The sequence below is a fragment of the Hyla sarda genome, chromosome 1, assembly GCF_029499605.1.
Source record: "Hyla sarda isolate aHylSar1 chromosome 1, aHylSar1.hap1, whole genome shotgun sequence".
Lineage (NCBI taxonomy): Eukaryota > Metazoa > Chordata > Amphibia > Anura > Hylidae > Hyla > Hyla sarda.
Window position 1 is genome coordinate 225,456,951 of NC_079189.1, and position 19,354 is coordinate 225,476,304.

Genomic DNA, 19,354 nt, shown 5'->3' on the forward strand with positions numbered 1-19,354 from the left:
GAGCGGGTAAAGCACTACAAATATAGCCGTCAAAAATCTAAATGTAGTGTGTGTGTTTTTTTCATTATTTTTTTCTTCTTTTTCTAGTACTACTATTCCCAGCATGCAACACACTGTTCCATGATGGGAGTAGTAGTACCTGTACTAATTGACAGATCGCCCATTTTGATCCTGCAGTCTAATATATAGATGCGGCGGACGCTCTACTATGGTCCCCTGCCCTGACGTATATATACACATATTCATATTTCCCGCAGAGAGCAGTGATTGGACAGATGGTTCCAGCCAATCACAGCTCTCTGTGAGAAATCGGAATGTGTATATATACGGCGTGCAGGGGACCAAACGAGAGCGCCAGCCGCTGCATCCTTACATTATACCGGAGGATCACTGCCAGTGACAGGAGTGATACCCGCAGTGATCTTTCCTTAATTACAAGTACTACTACTCCAAACATGGAGCACACTCTGCTCCATGCTGGGAGCTGTAGTACCTGCATTAATAGACAGATTGGAGCAGGTGTCAGAAGTTACACTCGCTGTGAACTGTCTATTAATGCAGGTACTACAGCTCCAAGCATGGAGCAGAGTGTGCTCTATATTGGGAGTAGTAGTACCTACCGTACCTACTAGTGACCGAGGCTTCGCTGTACGCGGCAGACATGTTCCTGCAATTTTACCTGAACGAGCAGGGGGAGCGGGTGTACACCATGAAGAAAGTGTCTCCTAGTGGACAGCCAACCTCCTCAGCTCATCCTGCCCGCTTCTCACCAGATGACAAGTATTCCCAACACCTCGTCTCTATCAAGAAGAGATTCGGCCTGCTACTAACTCAGCAACCAAGACCTATTCTATGAGACCAATGGGAATAGACGCAAGTTTCTGGAGGAATGACTGCTGGACATAGTCATATAAAACCTTTACTTTATCACATGCAATCCTATTGGACATTTGTGACTATCATTTACCATGGGATGTACATCCTGTTTTTTGTATAAAATAAAGATCTGAGAGGTCGAGTAGTAGTACCTGCAGACTTCACAGTGAATGTCACTACTGACACCCGCTGTGATCGTCCTGTCTTTAGCAGAGATGGAGCGGCTGTATGCATCGCTCGCATCCCTGCTCTGCACTGTACTCCGGGCCGGCCGCTGATTCACTCATCTTTTCCTCAGAGCTGTGATTGGCTGAAACCATCCGGCCACTCACAGTTCTGGGCGGAAAAATATGAATAGAACATCACTCAGAGTGCAGAGCAGAGATGTGAGCGCTGTATAGAGCCGCTCTGCTTCTCTGCTATATAATGGACGATCACATGGGGTGTCAGACTGACACCCGGGGCGATATGTCTATAGTACAGGTACTACTACTCGAAGCATGGAACAGTGTGTTCCATGCTGGGAGTAATAGTACTACATTAGAAATTTGATTAAAAAAACTAATAAAAAGTTAAAAAACAAACAAACATACTCTTTACCAAAAAATTTATTAAAACTTTGTTATAAAAAAGAAACATTTAGTTACATAATTTAAATAAAAAAGGTCTATTGTTTAGGATAATCAAGCAATTATAATGTTGCACTGTTACATTTTTCTAAGAACAAGTACCAGATTTATCGGCGTATAATACGCACTTTTAAGGCTAAATTTTTTAGCCTAAAGTCTGTGTGCGTGTTATACGCCGATACACCCCCAGGAAAGGCAGGGGGAGAGAGGCCGTCGCTGCCCGCTTCTCTCCCCCTGCCTTTCCTGGGGTCTAGAGCGCTGCTGTCGGCCCTTCTCACCCCCTGGCTATCGGTGCCGCTGCCCGTTCTGTCCCCCTGACTATCGGTGCCGGCGCCGATAGCCAGGGGGAGAGAAGCGGTGCCGACAGCCAGGGGGAGAGAAGGGGCAGCGGCACCCATTTCCTGCGCCGCTGCCCCGTTGCCTCCCCCCCATCCCCGGTGGCATAATTACCTGAGTCGGGTCCGCGCTGCTGCAGGCCTCCGGCGTGCGTCCCCGGCGTCGTTGCTATGCGCTGAACGGCGCGGCGCATGATGTCAGTGCGTCGCACCGTGCATAGCAACGACGCAGGGGACGCACGCCGGAGGCCTGCAGCAGCGCGGACCCGACTCAGGTAAATATGCCACCGGGGATGGGGGGAGGCAACGGGGCAGCGGCGCCAGCAATGGGTGCCGCTGCCCCTTCTCTCCCCCTGGCTGTCGGCGCCGCTTCTCTCCCCCTGGCTATCGGCGCCGGCAATGGGGCGCCGGCACCGATAGTCAGGGGGACAGAACGGGCAGCGGCGCCGATAGTCAGGGGGTAAGAAGGGCCGACAGCAGCGCTCTAGACCCCAGGAAAGGAAAGGGGAGAGAAGCAAGCAGTGATGGCCTCTCTCCCCCTGCCTTTCCTGGGGGTATATCGGGGTATACACGCGCACACACGCACCCTCATTTTACCATGAATATTTGGGTAAAAAACTTTTTTTACCCAAATTATCCTTGGTAAAATGAGGGTGCGTGTTATAGGCCGGTGCGTGGTTTACCCCGATAAATACGGTAATTTATTTGTAATTTCATTTATATGATTGTAATTTCAATCATATAAAATTAACCTTTCTGCCATTTATTTGTAATTTCATTTATATGATTGTAATTTCAATCATATAAAATTAACCTTTCTGCCATAGTTTGTAACAAAATACGTTCAGCCATTTCTGAAAAAATTAGCGAATCAGATTTTAAGTAAAGTTAATTAAGACTTTACGGGAACAGATATTTTTCATAGAAGATACTTGACCTTTTTAAATTTCAAACCCAAAATAACATATGATTGGTCAGAGGAACTTAGACAGGCAGGCTTTAAGTTTGCTGTCTTCCGGACATAAAATGCAGTACAGTGGTCCCTCAACATATGATGGTAATTCGTTCCAAACGAGCCATCGTTTGTCGAATCCATCGTATGTTGAGGGATTCGTGCAATGTAAAGTATAGGAAGCTATACTCACCTGTCCCCGCCGCTAGCGATGGTGTCCCCGCCGCTCCCGATGATGATCCCTGGCCTCCGTTGGGCTCTCCTGGTCTTCTCCGGTCCTCTGCTGTCTTCTCCGGTCCTCTGCTGTCTTCTCCGGTCCTCCGCTGTCTTCCGCAAGGCCTTACTGGGCCTGCGTAGTGACATCATTACGCAGCTGCGTACGCCATTCCTATTGGATGATGTGCGCAGCAGCATATTGACGTCATCGGAGAGGGCCGAGAAGACATCGGAAGACCAGCGCTGGACCCGGAGGGCACCCCGGAGCATCGTGGAGGGGTAAGTAATACTTACCGCACCACACGGGGAAAATTAAGCTGCTATCCGGCAGCAGTTTAAGCATTTTGCGCTGCCGGATAGCACTTAATGCGATGGCCCCGACATAAAAAAGCATCGTATGTCGATGCTGACATCGACATGCGATGGTCTCTGACAGGCCATCGTATGTCGATTTGATCATATGTCGGGGCCATCGTAGGTCGGGAGAGGTCACTGTATTGCACATGCGTAGTTGCTTCTGTTATTCTCCAATCATATAAGCCTCGTTCTCGTTTCCCGGCCTCATTCGTGAGGAGATTGCGACTGCGCGAACTTCACACCCCTGTGAGAAGGTAAGTCTCTTGTCAGTTTTGTTTTTAAGATTAGAAATGTACATTCATTCTTTGAAATTTCATTAATAAGGCTAGAGAGCTTATAAAATTATGTTTTTTCGTTCTTAAACCTTAGAATTTTTAAGTCGGTGGATTTATTTGTCATCCATATTTGATTTGCTTTGGAAAGGGATTGTGCACTCGCATTGTCTATTCTTTTTTATGTAGATGCGAATTTGAAAGAAGAAATGGTCCTAGTGAATAAACTAAAAAGGCCTTTGATTAATTAATTAAACTGATTAGACATTTTAGATTAGGTGTTCTATGTTGCATGTTGTTATTTTATTGATTAATTTTTTGGGTTATTTTTTTTGAGGGAGATCAAGTTCTTTCTCGATTATCGTTTAGCGATGTATTTAGCTTTACAGCCTCATCAAGGGACATATGTTTGGAACTACATTTTATTGTTTTAATGATCTTATGCATATTTTTTTTTTACTAACGAATGACGTTCATCTTTGCATCCTCTGTTTTCGGCTCATGTTTTTTTATTTTAAATAAATTAGAATTTACAGTTATTTGGACTCTTTCATTTTATTATAACAATTACATTCATAAAGGCACTTTTGTTTTAAACGTTAGTGCGTAAACATATCCAAATGGGATCTTTAGGGATGCGGAAGTACACACGTACTGCTGAAGGCGTCGGGCAGTGCGGCCACACATAAAATCATGTGGGGGTATGATTCTGCTGTCTGCCTGTATTGGATCGTTGTGTAGCGAAAAGATCCGATTTCTGTGGTTGCCCTGACAACGTTTGACGGCATTAGTCCTTGCGCATAGTTGATGCCCAGCGCAGGCTAAGGTCACACGTCATTTTTGCAGCCACGTCCTGGGGTATGCCAGGGGGTGTTTGGGGGTACGGTAAAGCGCTGTGAAATACCGGCCATGCATTGGCCAGTATTTGACAGCGGCTACTGTGAATGAGCTGCGTGGTTCCCGGGGAGACGTGTGACCTCCCCTGACGTTGTGCGGACCTGTCGCCCAACGCATAAGGACGTCACACGTCATTTCAGCCCTGACGAACGGAACACGCTCCATGAAGTAGCAGCAAACAGGGTCTCACAGGAGGCAAAGTAGGGGGAAAAACAATTACAACTATGTGGGACAGAGGGGGGATGTATTGGATAGAGTGGGGATGTATTGCATGGTGGTGAGGATGTATTGGATACAGGAGGGATGTATTGGATGGAGGGGGGGATGTATGTGAGGGAGGGGTGATGTATAGAACATAGTACAAGGCCTTAATTGAGGGGTATAGGGAGAATGGCGGATGAGGGTGGATGGGGAGGCAAAAAACACCATGCAGAATGTAATGCCTTATGCTAATTAACTCCCCATCCCGAATCCACCATTATTAATCTCCACCTCCATCTTAATGCGTTGGGCTTTAATATTTCTCATTCCCCCTCCCCCCCCCCCCACCCCACCATTATCCCTCTCCCCCTCCATCAAAAGATTACATAGAGGGGGAGAGGGATAATGGCGGAAGGGGGAAAGAAGGGTGGATAAGGACTAATAAAGCACAACCCATCATGATGGAGGGGGAAAGGGATAATGGCGGAGGGGCAGAAGGACAGTAAGAAACCACAAGCCATTACATTTTAAAGACTTGGGCTTTATTACTCCCCATTCCCCCTCATCACCCCCTATGCCATTATCCCTCTCTCCTTCCATCTTAATCTCTTGTTCCATTCCCCCTCCCCCCCAATATTAATCCCCTTGTGCCATTATTTCCCCCTCCCTCTGATCCTCTTTTGCCATATTGGATAATAATAGCCCAAGGGGATTGAAATGGAGGGGGGTATAATAGCACAAGGGATATTAGGATGGAGGGGGAATGCAAGAGTAATAAGGAGAAAACATCCCTTTTGTCCAAGGGTACCCCTTGTGGGCAAGTTCGGTGTGAGGGGGGACATGCAGACATACTTTCAACTGTTGTGGGGACAGTAGCCAAAAGGTTTGTGAACGAATGATCTACTGTGTCTAAATTGCATGATGAATTAACAGGGTTAACCAGGTCCTACTACATACATATTTGGGTGTATTGTTTTAAATCAGTGGTTCGAACAGGCTCCATTAAGGGACGGTGTATATTCAGATGCTTCAAATTTAAAATGTTCATCCCCCCTAATTAAACTCCCTTAAAATAATGAGGTTTTTATTTTCTGAAGATTAACCCTTTTTGTAAACCCTTGAAGAAATTAGCCTATGTTTTTAACCAATTGTCTGATCAAGTTTGAGTGCAATCAGGTTTTTTTTTTTTAGTTTACATTATCATATATACCACAAACAATAACATATTGCACTTTGATGTGTTACGTTGTGATAGACATTTCTGGCAGTAACTTAACCCACTTGGTAACGTTCTGTAGCTGAACACTAGAGATGAGTGAACTTACAGTAAATTCGTCACAAACTTCTGGGCTCGGCAGTTGATGACTTTTCCTGCATAAATTAGTTCAGATTTCCGGTGCTCCGGTGGGCTGGAAAAGGTGGATACAGTTCTAGGAGACTCTTTCCTAGGAATGTATCCACCTTTTCCAGCCCACCGGAGCACCTGAAGGCTGAACTAATTTACGCAGGAAAAGTCATCAACTGCCGAGAATCGAATTTACTGTAAGTTCGCTCATCTCTACTGAACACGTATACTTTTCACTAGTTATTATCACTTTATTGGGACCAATAGAAACAAAATTTGTTTCTTGTCAAAACTTCCTCTGGACATTTCCTTGGAGCAGTATCCTATTTTTTTTTTTTTTTTACACATATTTTTAAATCTCTACATAATTGTTTATTTATTTTTTATTTTTTTGTGGATTTATAGTTTGCAGTTTACTTAGTGGGATTCTACTCTATTGGGTAGCATTACCCCAAGTGTGGCGTCTTTATAGTATTGTTTTTGGACAAATGTTTAATTATTTTTTTTTTTTTTTTTTTTGTTTCATTTGTAAATTTTTTTTACTTTTTTAATTTTAAATTTCTATTCTTTACACTTACTTCTTTTTGAAAATTTCTATTCTAGGATTTCATGTGGAACAATGTAAACATCCAATCCAAAGTCAACACCCTCACCAAATAAACAAGGTAATTTTTAATGCTTCTTGCAAGGTTTTTTTTTTTTTTTGGGGGGGAACTTGGTTGATTGTTTGTAGTGTTTTTTTTTTAATTTAGTTTGTTTTCAGTTTTTTTTTTTTTTTTGGACAAATTATAAATTTGTCATGTTATTGGATGTTACATCCACAATTTCTTGACTTTCAAACTCCCTATTATCTTCTAATTTTTAAATTTTTTAAAGTGACTTTTTATTTTTTTTCAGTAACGTTTGAGGATGAAGATGAAAAGCACGGCAGGGCCAAACCATTTCTCAAAGAAGTATTGGTTGACATAGTTCGCTATATTGCAAAAAGGAAATATGACGACTGTGATGTGGGACCTTCGCCTGGACGTAAATCTGCAATCCTTCTGCGTATGTCCTGCAAATTAAAGAAACGATATGGTATTGATCTTAATCCCAGGCAAATCCAGAAGCATTTCTCGGACTTGAAAGTCCGTCAACCAAATCTCCTCAAAGAGATTTATGAGCAGATTTTGGAGTCACCAGGTAATTAATTTTTTTAAATTTTTTTTCAATAATGTTTTTTTTTTTAATTTATTTATTATTTTTTTAAATATAAATTACATTACTGTAAATATAATTTGTTGTTCCATTTTTAAACTAATTTTGAAAGCTACCCCATCCGAAAATATGGAACCCGGCCCATCGGGAAACGTCCATTTTGAAACGGTTCAGGAAACTGCTGAAAAATGCACAATGGACAATCTTGAAGGAGTTGATGAGGTAAATTTGTTAATAATTTGCTCTTAAAGGGGTACTCCCACCCTAGACATCTTATCCCCTATCCAAAGGATAGGGGATAAGACACCTGATCGCGGGGCTCCCGCAATGCAAGTCTATGGGAGGGGGTGTGACTGCCGTCACGCCCACTCCCATAGACTTGCATTGAGGGGACGGTGTGTGACGTCACACGGAGGTGGATTCCTGACGTCACGTACTTCCATTACCGTAGTCGCGACACAGAGCCTCCAGAAAACAAGCCTTCCGGAAAACAAACAGGTGGCTGCCGCATGCAATATTGCAATGGTCCCCAGCGGCATGAGCCCCGCGATCAGACGTCTTATCCCCTATCCTTTGGATAGGGGATAAGATGTCTAGGGTGGGAGTACTCCTTTAAGCCATATGCATTGTTGTGCTTAGTTTTCACTATCAAATTTGTCTGCTACATGTTATTCTCCAAGATTGATTTGCCAACAGAATGCATTTATTACATGGGTATTCCTGTTATAGCCGTTTTTTTTAAATATCATCCGTCTCCCAAAAGTTAAACCGATTTATAAATGACTACTCTTTAAAATTCTTAATCCTTTCGGTAAATATGAGCTTCTGAGGTTAAGGTTGTAGTTTTCTGACAATTTACTCTCTATGGACACGTGATTCTTGGGAAACACCCAGTTTAGATGAGGTTTGCTATAGGGATTTGCTTTTAAACTGTGCGATTCCCGAGACACGTGTCAGTAGAGAGGATTTAGTCTGATAACAATCTTAACTTCAGAAGCTGATAAGTACTGAAAGGATTTTGATTTTTTCATCGAAGAAAAGTAACAAATCTGTTTAACTTTCTGAAGACTGTTGAAATATCCAATAAAAAATTTACCTTGATAACCCCTAAAAAAATTTTAAAAAAACAGCATGTTTTTTTTTTTTTTATTAAAACAAAATAAATACTCAAGGGTGTCCATTTGGACCGAGAATTCCATGACTAAAGCTATTTGGAATTCACAAACACTTTTAAATCTTCTCCAAATAACATGTTGATTACATATCCAATTGGCCTAGGTCACGAGGTCAAAACAGATATTAATCAGATCTCAAAAATTAAAAATATTAATCCTTCAAGTACTTATTAGCTGCTGAATACTACAGAGGAAAAGCTTTTTCATTTGAAATACAGAGCTGTCTGCTGAATCACTTGCACAGTGCTCTCTGCTGACATCTCTGACCATTTTAGGAACTGTCCAGGACAGCATACGTTCGCTATGGGGATTTTCTCAAAATAAGGACAGTTCCTAAAATGGACAGAGATGTCAACAGAGAGCACTGTGCTCATTATTCAGCAGACAGCTCTGTAATTCAAATGGAAAAGCTTTTCCTCTGTAGTATTCAGCTGCTAATAAGTCCTGGAAGGATTATGATATTTTATTATAATTAATTTACATATCTGTTTAACTTTCTTGCACCAGTTGATTTAAAAAAAAAAAAAAAAAAGTTTTCACAGGAGTACCCCTTTAAGTACCAGATAGCCATATTGTTTCCATAAAGCCAAAAGCATTTAAGTGGTTATTATGATTTTTGTTTACTTTTTTATTTTTAGTTGAAATGTAATGGTAGTATTTTTGTTTAAAATGTTTTGTAATTTTTATTTTATCTTTTGTGTTTATACATTTCCTTACATAAATTGTCACTCTTTTTTTTCTAGAATTCCTGTACTGATCTAATGGGTGATATGGTGACTTTAAGTCTGGTTCCAGTCAACTCTGATAACTATTTATCCAAAGCAAGGGTTGATAAAGGTACTCAAACCCAGCAAGATTGGGTGGCTGAATTGAAGGAGGAGATGGATCCCATTAAAAAACGCCTTGAGGACCTAGATCTGAAGCTGGGTTATCTAATGAGTTTGAATTTTGGGATGGCTTCAAAATAGTTTTCTAAAATGTCTTATCCGGCGGTGTGAGTGCTAAATGGCTTGTTCCCAAAACCTTTTTTTTTATTTTTTTTATTTAGGAGAAAAATCTAATTGATCATAGTTAAACTAAAAAAATTTATTTTAAATTTTAAAAACAATCAATAAGAGTTTGAAGTGAAGCAGGGGTGCAAAAAATTGACATAATGGGCAAGAACCAGAAAAGCACTAATGCAAATACTATGTGATATAATTGCAAAGTGTGCATGAAACATTTAGTTTTTTTTTCCATTAATAAATTTTGCAGCACCGTGCGGAACTAGCGTATGGCCACACCGTATGTTCGGTCAGAATCACATATGTGTTTCAAATTTTGGAGAATAAATGGGTTACAAAGTGGAATCAGCAGATAACATTTTTTAATTTTCTATTAAAATACAGATGTAACTTACTAATAAAATAAATCATGACAGCATTTCAAATCATAATTTTTTTTATTAGATTTTTAAATATTTATACCAATATAACTAGTTGTAAATCAGATATTAATAATTTTTTTTAACCTTTTTTCAAACAATAGGATAAGAGCAATAAACATTATAAAAAACAAACAAAGCAGAGATCTACATCCTTACGAAACTACAACTATTTTTCAAAATAAACAATAATGCAAATCAACATTTATACAACTTTTAATATTCAGTTATTTTCTTATTATTCTTTATTCCTGGTTGAGCATTAAATTCTGGTGATTAAAACTGCCTGCCCCTTTTTGGTGCTCCCTTTTGAACTGCAGGTACATGTAGTTCTTTGCTTTTTTCCATCTCCATTTTGGGTTCACTTGAAATTTCTTTTTTGACATTTAAGTATTGAGCCGCAGACATGGGTGGGCCATCCCCACCTTTACAACTTTCCTCAATGTCAATATCCAAATTAAGGTTACTATTTGCAATACTTGGTTGTAAAAGACCAGTACAGGTAACATGATCTGATTCCTTCGGAACGACAGTTAAATCTATTGGGTCACCAAGTTCGGATGAAATTGTTGAATCCAAACTTTCACTTGAAGCCCTAAAGGACGGAAATCGGAAAGGTGAGAGATCCTGATCTGGAGGAATAGACCCGTTATTCGCATCATTGGCTTGAATATTGGTATTGGTGACTGATAGAGATGTTGCGAATTGTTCGGCGGCGAACAGTTCCCGGCAAATTTAGCATGTTCGCGTTCACATCGCCAGGCGAACATATGTCAAGTTCGATCCGCCCCCTATACTTTAACATTGCAGTAAACTTTGACCCTATGAGTCAGAGTCAGCAGACACATTACAGCCAATCAGTAGCAGTCCCTCCCTTCCAGACCCTCCTACCTTTTGCAAGGACGCCATTTTACCCTCATTCAGCATGCTGCAGGCTTAGGAAGTGGAGGGTCAGAGAAGCTGCTCCTGCTGTATAGGGAAAGTGATAGCTAGGTTGCTGCTAGGTGGTGTATTCAGGGTCCAGTTTACTTCTAAAGCACTAGTGTAACATCTGCTTTAAGGACAGCACCCAAAAAAGCCCTTTTTAGGGCTGACAGATATCAGTCCGTGTGTCTTGAAACAGCTGGAGGCACCCTGGTTGGGAGGGAACCGCTGGTTAAAAGGGGTACTCCAGTATAAAACTTAAGTTCCTTCACGCAACTAACTACTACAGCATTCAAAGGGCTGAAAGATATCAGTCCGTGTGTTTTGCAACAGCTGGAGGCATCCAGGTTGGGGACCACTGCTTAAAAGGGGAACTCCGCTGGCAAGCTTTTTTTCTTTGAAGCATCTAACTACTACAGTATTCAAAAGGCTGAAATATATCAGTCCGTGTGTTTTGCAACAGCTGGAGGCACCCTGGTTGAGGACCACTGCATAAAAGGGGAACTCCGCTGGCAAGCTTTTTTTCTTTAAAGCAACTAACTACTACAGTATTCAAAGGGCTGAAATATATCAGTCCGTGTGTTTTGCAACAGCTGGAGGCACCCTGGTTGGGGACCACTGCTTAAAAGGGGAACTTCGCTGGCAAGCTTTTTTGCTCATTGTCAAACTAGTGCAAATCACATTTGGTGTGACAGTTGTGCAAATTTAAAAAAAAAAACATTTTTGGCTGCTAAATAAAACCAGTCGTCACTGTCAGTTCACGTCACAGTTGCCAGTTTTTTTGCCTGCAGGGCAAATTGTGTCACCCTAGTGCAAATCACATTAGGTGTGACAGTTGTGCAAATAAAAAATTACCTTTTTTGGCTGTTAAATAAAACCAGTCGTCACTGTCAGTTCACGTCAAAGTTACCATTTTTTTTTTGCCTGCAGGGCAAATTGTGTCACCCTAGTGCAAATCACATTTGGTGTGACACTTGTGCAAATTTAACCAAAAAAATGACAGGCAGAGGAAGGGGCCGTCGTGATGCTGGGATTCCCTTTGGCCCTAGAATGGCCAGTGTTCAGAGGCCACGTACCCTGAACCCCCAAAGTTCTGAGGAATTAGTTGACTGGCTATCACAAGACACCCAATCTACTACAGCTTCTGCTCGGAACCTTGACACACCATCCTTCTCCTCCTCTGGCTTAGCTTCGGGCACCTCTCATGCTACCACTTGCCCACCTGCCGCCACCACCAACACTAGCACCACAGCAGCTTTACTTGATCCGTCAGAGGAGTTATTTACACATCAGTTTGAAGACATGAGTGATGCGCAACCATTATTGCCAGAGGATGTAGTTAACAGGGATATGTCTCAGTCAGGCAGCATTACACACATGGACGTACGGTGTGATGATGATGTTGTACCCGCTACTGCTTCCTTTCTTGAGGTGTCAGATAGCGGTGAAAGTGTTGATGATGACGATGTGTCCGTGGATGCCACATGGGTGCCCGCTAGAAGAGAAGAAGAGGGGGAAAGGTCAGATGGGGAGACAGAGAGGAGGAGGAGACGAGTTGGAAGCAGGGGGAGGTCATCTCAAGGAGCTAGTGGCACAGTCAGACAGCATGCATCGGCACCCGGGGTCAGCCAGACGGGACGCCAATCAACCCATGCTGTTGCCACCACTAGAATGCCGTCATCGCAGAGCTCAGCAGTGTGGCATTTTTTTTGTTTGTCTGCCTCTGACAACAGTGAGGCCATTTGCAACCTGTGCCAGAAGAAACTGAGTCGTGGGAAGTCCAACACCCACCTAGGCACAACTGCTTTGCGAAGGCACATGATGTCACATCACAAACGCCTATGGAACAACACGGCAGTACAAGCAGCACACAAAGTCAAAGCCGCCATCCTCCTCCTGGTCCAGCATCTTAAGCCAGGTCAACCACTGCTGCCCTCCTTGCCCCCTCTCAACCATCCGCCTCTCCGTCTCTCGCCTTGAGCAGTTCCTGCTCATCTGCCCACAGTCAGGTGTCTGTCAAGGAGATGTTTGAGCGCAAGAAGACAATGTCTCAAAGTCACCCCCTAGCCCGGCGTCTGACAGCTGGCTTGTCGGAACTGCTAGCCTGCCAGCTTTTACCATACAAGCTGGTGGAGTCTGAGGCCTTTAAAATATTTGTAGCCATTGGGACACCGCAGTGGAAGGTACCCAGCCAAAATTTTTTTGCACAAAAGGCAATCCCCAACCTTTACTCCATTGTGCAAAAGGAAATTATGGCATGTCTGGCACACAGTGTAGGGGCAAGGGTCCATCTGACCACTGATACCTGGTCTGCAAAGCATGGTCAGGGCAGATATATCTCCTACACTGCGCATTGGGTAAACCTGGTGACGGCTGCCAAGCATGGAATGCGTGGCTCTGTAGAGGAGTTGGTGACACTGCCCGACTTGCAGGCAGGCCTGCTGCCACCTCCTCTACTCCTCCTACTCCATCCTCTTCCATAACATCCTCAGCCGAGTCCTCTTCCACTGCTGCGTCTTGCTCCACATCACCGGCACCCCCCCAGCTCCCCAGGTGCTATTCCACATCCTGGGCACGGCAGTGTCACGCCATCTTGGGGTTGACTTGCCTCAAAGCGGAGAGTCACACCGCACCAATGCTCCTGAACGCACAGATGGACCAGTGGCTGACTCCGCACCAACTGGAGATTGGCAAGGTGGTTTGTGACAACAGAACAAATTTGTTGGCTGTATTGAGGTTGGGCAAGTTGACACATGTGCCGTGCATGGTACATGTGTGTAATCTGAATGTACAGCGCTTTGTGCTCAAGTACCCAGGCTTACAGGATGTCCTGAAGCAGTCCAGGAAGGTGTGTGGCCATTTCAGGCGTTCCTACACGGCCATGGCGCACTTGTCAGATATCCAGCGACGAAACAACATGCCAGTGAGGAGCTTGATTTGCGACAGCCCAACACTTTGGAATTCAACACTCCTAATATTCGACCGCCTGCTCCAACAAGAAAAAGCTGTCAACGAATATTTGTATGACCGGGATGCTAGGACATCGTCTGCGGAGCTGGGAATTGTTTTGCCACATTACTGGAGGCTCATGCACAATGCCTGTAGGCTCATGCCTCCTTTTGAGGAGGTGACAAACCAGGTCAGTCGCACCGAAGGCACCATCAGAGACATCATACCGTTTGTTTTCTTCCTGGAGCGTGCCCTGCGAAGAGTGCTGGATCAGGCAATAGATGAGCGTGAAGAGGAAGAGTTGTGGACACCATCACCACCAGAAACAGCCTTATCAGCATTGCTTGCTGGACCTGCGGCAACGCTGGAAGAGGATTGTGAGGAAGAGGAGTCAGAGGAGGAATGTGGCTTTGAAGAGTAGGAGGAAGACCAACCACAGCAGGCATCCCAGGGTGCTCCTTGTCACCTATCTGGTTCCCATGGTGTTGTACGTGGCTGGGGGGAAGAAGATGATACCTTCCCTGACATCACTGAAGACGAGGAACGGGACATGAGTAGCTCGGCATCTGTCCTTGTGCCAATGGGGTCTTTCATGCTGTCGTGCCTGTTGAGGGACCCTCGTATAAAAAGGATGAAGGAGAACAACCTGTACTGGGTGTCCACGCTACTAGACCCCCGGTATAAACATAAAGTGCCTGACATGTTACCGCATTACAGCAAGGCGGAAAGGATTCAGCAGGTCCAAAATAAATTAAGAAGTATGCTGTACACAGCGTATAAGGGTCATGTCACAGCACAACAGGGATCTAACAGGGGAAGAGGTGAAAGTAATCCTCCTCCTCCTCCAACAAACACGCCTGCAAGGACAGGATGCTGTACAAACATGCTGTTGATGGAGGACATGCAGAGCTTTTTAAGTCCTAGGCATTGCCACAGCCCTTTGGGGTCCACCATCAAAGAACGACTTGACCGACAGGTAGCAGACTACCGCAGATATCGACACTCTGAGGAGCGATGAACCCCTTGACTACTGGGTGTGCCGGCTTGACCTGAGGCCTGAGCTATCCAAATTTGCGCTCGAACTTCTGGCCTGTCCCGCTTCAAGTGTCCTGTCAGAAAGGACCTTCAGTGCAGCAGGAGGTATTGTCACTGAGAAGAGGAGTCGCCTTGGTCAAAAAAGTCTTGATTACCTCACCTTTCTTAAGATGAATGAGGGATGGATCCCGAAGGGACTGACACTGGGCGATACATTTGGCTGAACAAGGCCTGATCAGATGAGCTGCCTTGGCCTAAAAATGGTCCACACGCTGCTGTATTTGAACTCTGAATGCCGGATGACTTGCGTGACTTATCCGCCACCAACTAGGGATCAAGCCGCAACAGCAGCGGCTGCAACAATACCAGATTTTCCAGCCAGGTGTACATGCCTAATTTTTCTGGCCTCTGCTGCTGCACTTGTTATGGTGCTGCAATTTTTCTGGCCGCTGCTACAGCTGCGGCTGCAACAATACCCAATTTTTCATCTATGTGTACATGCCTAATTTTTTTGGCCTCTGCTGCTGCACTTATGGTGCTGCAATTTTTATGGCCGCTGCTACAGCTGCGACAATACCAAATTTTCCAGCCAGGTGTACATGCCTAATTTTTATGGCCTCTGCTGCTGCACTTTTTCTGGTGCTGCAATTTTTCTGGTTGCTGCTACAGATGCGGCTGCGACAATACCAAATTTTTCATCCATGCGTACATGCCTAATTTTTCTGGCCTCTGCTGCTGCACTTGTTATGGTGCTGCAATTTTTCTGGCCGCTGCTACAGAAGCGGCTGCAACAATACCAAATTTTTCAGGCATGTGTACATGCCTAATTTTTCTGGTACTCTCTGCTGACATCTCTGTCCATTTTAGCAACCGTGGATATTAGATGTATGCTAAGGGTAGCATGGTGGCTCAGAGGTTAGCACTGCTGCCTTGTAGCGCTGGGGCCTTGGGTTCAAATCCCACTATGTGCTGCCTCAAGGCTCTAACCATGTGCTCCCTAATTTGGGGGAATCTTATGTTCTGCCAAAAGGGGAGCTCTAACTATGTGCTGCCTAAAGGGGGGATCTAACTATGGTTGGCAGTATAGTTCCCCCACATTAGGTTGGCAATATGTTTCCCCACATTAGGTTGGCAGTATGTTCCCCCACAATTGGCTGTATCATTAAGGGATTAGACCAGTTGTATAAATGGTTTTATATAAAATGTATATTTATTATGATTAGATGTCCAAGCAGGGCCCTTGCTATGGACTGGAACATATATAAATCGATGGATAAGAAAAATAAAATAAAATATTGTAATTTAAATTTTTTTTTATAAATTATTGCACAATGTGTAAGGGTAAAATGTCCATATAAAACAGCCACCTATTGTGCCATATTGTTATAGTAGCCGCCAGTAATTGAACAGCCTCCTATTTCACTGGAATGATGTTGCTGTTTGTAGCAAACAAAGAATGTAGCAGAGTTATTTGTGATGAATCAAGTGTATACTATATCTTGCTGTTAGTTTGCTGCTCTGCACCACTCACCGCACTGCTGTATGGGTAAAGGTTCCAGGATGACAGTCCTGTTGGATGACGGACTCCGTGCTGCCGACTGGCATAGCTAGGCAGCCGGCCCGATGGTAATGTCCACGCAGCATTTGAAGACCCGGTATCCTCCCGATGTGGCACAGAGTTGCGTCCAGCCTTCTGATGGTGAGAGATGCGGTGAGTGAAGATGCAGGCGAGTGGTGATGCTGACAGGCGGCGTTCTCGTGGCTGGGTGCGTGCGCCTGAACAGTGGTCCCGATTTCAGGGGGTTCCAGCTGTTGCAAATGCAAAAATGGGTAAAAGTCTTTTTGTTGTGGTTTGTGTGGACAGAGTATAGCAGCTAAACGCATTTTGGGGTGACCCCTTCTTCGGTAGAAGTATATGTCTGCTAGCAGTATATGTCATATACTGCTACTGAAGAAGGGGTCACCCCGAAACGCGTTTAGCTGCTATACCCTGTCCACACAGACCACCACAAAAAGACTTTTACCCATTTTTACATTTGTAACAGCTGGAACCCCGTGAAATCAGGACCACTGTTCAGGCATGTGCAAGCCGCCACGAGAATACCACCTGTCAGCATCACCACTCACCTGCATCTTCACTCACTGCCTCTACACCGCATCTCTCACCATCAGACAGCCGGACGCAACTCTGTGCCACATCGGGAGGATACCAGATCTTCAAACCGCGCATGGACATTACCATCGGGCCGGCTGCCTAGCCATGCCAGTCTGCAGCACGGAATCCGTCATCCAACAGGACTGTCATCCCGGAACCTTTCCTCATACAGCGGTTCGGTGAGTGGTGCAGAGCACCAAACTAACAGCAAGATATAGTATACACTTGATTCATCACAAATAACTGTTTGCTACATGCTTTGTTTGCTACAAACAGCATTCCAGTGAAATAGAATGTTCCAGTCCATAGCAAGGGCCCTGCTTGGACATCAAATCATAATAAATATTTATTTTATATGAAATCATATATACAACTGGTCTGTCACTATACACTTACACACACACACACACACACATATATATATGCAATTTATGATACAGACCTCAAGATATATATATATATATATATATATGTATATATATATATATATATATATCTTGAGGTCTGTATCATAAATTGCATTATTTCTAGTTTATATATATATATACATATATATATATATATCTTCATTATATAGTGCAAGCCCCCCGACCTCCAATTTTTTTTATACTTAAAGGACATCTGCAGCGTTACAAACACTTACAAACACTTATCCCCTATCCCTCGGCGATCTCCTGTATGGGGCCGCGGCTGTCCCGTGCAGGGGGCGTGCCAGCCGCAGCTTAACGTTGCGGCTGGCACGCCTCCTCCATACATCTCTATGGGAGAGGCGGGTAGGCAGCATTCGTGCCTCCCCGCATCCCCCATAGAACTGTATGGGGATGGGGAGGAGACGGGCATCACCGTCAACCTCTAGGTCGACGCTACGAGCCTTAGTGCTCACCATGAGCGCTTATGGCAGCGCCCCGTTAGGGAGATCGGGGGGTCCCAGCGGTCGGACCCCCCGCGATCAAACACTTATCCCCTATCCAGTGGATAAGTGTAATGTCGCTGCAGTTGTCCTTTAAGGCATTAGAGCCCAATTTCATGTGGTGGCGGAGTGTGAGATGCAGGGCAGATGTTGTTACCCTAGGGGCAGATGGCATTAACCCCTTGTATTCGTGACACCAGGGCGTAGTTTAGCCTATAACCACCCGGTATACCGCTGGATCCTGGGCTAGGCACGGGGGCAATATAGACTCCAACGCCAAGTTACAGACAACGATAGCTTTACTGAGGGTAGACAGTTGGTAAAGTCTATACAGTTCAGCCAGGGCCCAAGGAGGTGACCAGTGACTCAGAGACCTTAAGGGCTTGCTGGGACTTGTAGTAGGACTGGACAATTGAATGCAGACTACACTGACGTGACGGATGACAGGGACTGACTTGACTCATAAAGCTGTGACTTTAGCTTACTTGACTTGATGAAGGCTGCAGGACTGGACTTTGAGGTCTCCAACACTCTGGACACACACTAGACACGACTGCACTGGACCTCAGCTTAGCAGAAGAGCTAAGAGCTCAAGCAAAAAGAAGCTAGCTCCACCCAGGGCTTATATGGAGGAGACTAGCAGGGATCCTATAGATTACTCTTGGGATCACCTGGTCATTGGTACCTCCTGGGTAACAATCACTTGACATATCACATGGTATAGCTCTTAACCCATAAAGGACAACTGGTTTTTACATTTTTGCACTTTCATTTTTTCCTCTTTACCTTTAAAAAATCATAACTCTTTCAATTTTGAACCTAAAAATATATATGATGGCTTATTTTTTGTGTCACAAATTCATCTTTGTAATGACATCAGTCATTTTACTGAAAAATTGATGATGAAACGGACACTGAAGGAGGCTGCCTGACAGGACAGCAGGAGCACGGTGTAACACCTCCCGTACTGGGCCACCACATTCATTTAAAACATAACTGCAGATGTTGACCTCCTATATGCCTCATTTTTTTATTGAAAAGGAGGGGGGGCTCTACCAATATGGGGTACTACTGACAGTAAACAACAGTATATAAAACAACGAGAGGCAAGAATGACTGTAACCAGTGCACACCCAAAAATAAATGTATAGAAATAAATCCTTTATTAACAAAATATATAAATCAATATCCAAACTAGAGACATTTAAAATCAATTAAAAATTGCTCACAAGGAGCATGACACAACATGGGAATGGGGCCATTACCCCCCTCCTATATGCCTCAGGCTAAGTTTCTACTTGTTTTTTTTTTTTGTGGCACAAAAAAAATGCCAGAAAAAAACGCCCCAAAAAATTTCACAGCATTTTCCTGTATTTGGCGATTTTTCTTGCGATTTTTCTGGCTTTTTTGCCGTTGAGTGGAAATTGCATATTTGGCCCCTTTTACGCTTTTAAAATTTTTTTATTGGGTACCAAAAAAAAATAATAATAAAATAAAAAGGATGCA

General features: G+C 43.9%; 1 protein-coding gene across 1 annotated transcript; it reads left to right on the forward strand.

The window, feature by feature from the left end:
• The first annotated feature begins 639 nt into the window (after window positions 1-639).
• LOC130304470 (H/ACA ribonucleoprotein complex subunit 3-like) lies at window positions 640-1,004 on the forward strand. The gene has a single exon (XM_056551931.1). The coding sequence runs from the start codon at window positions 662-664 to the stop codon at window positions 854-856; it is 195 nt and encodes a 64-aa protein (XP_056407906.1). The 5' UTR covers window positions 640-661; the 3' UTR covers window positions 857-1,004.
• Window positions 1,005-19,354: the final 18,350 nt, after the last annotated feature.

What these genes read in the sequence shown, in the direction of transcription:
- LOC130304470 (XM_056551931.1), top strand. Translation starts at nt 662, where the DNA reads ATGTTCCTGCAATTTTACCTGAACGAGCAGGGGGAGCGGGTGTACACC.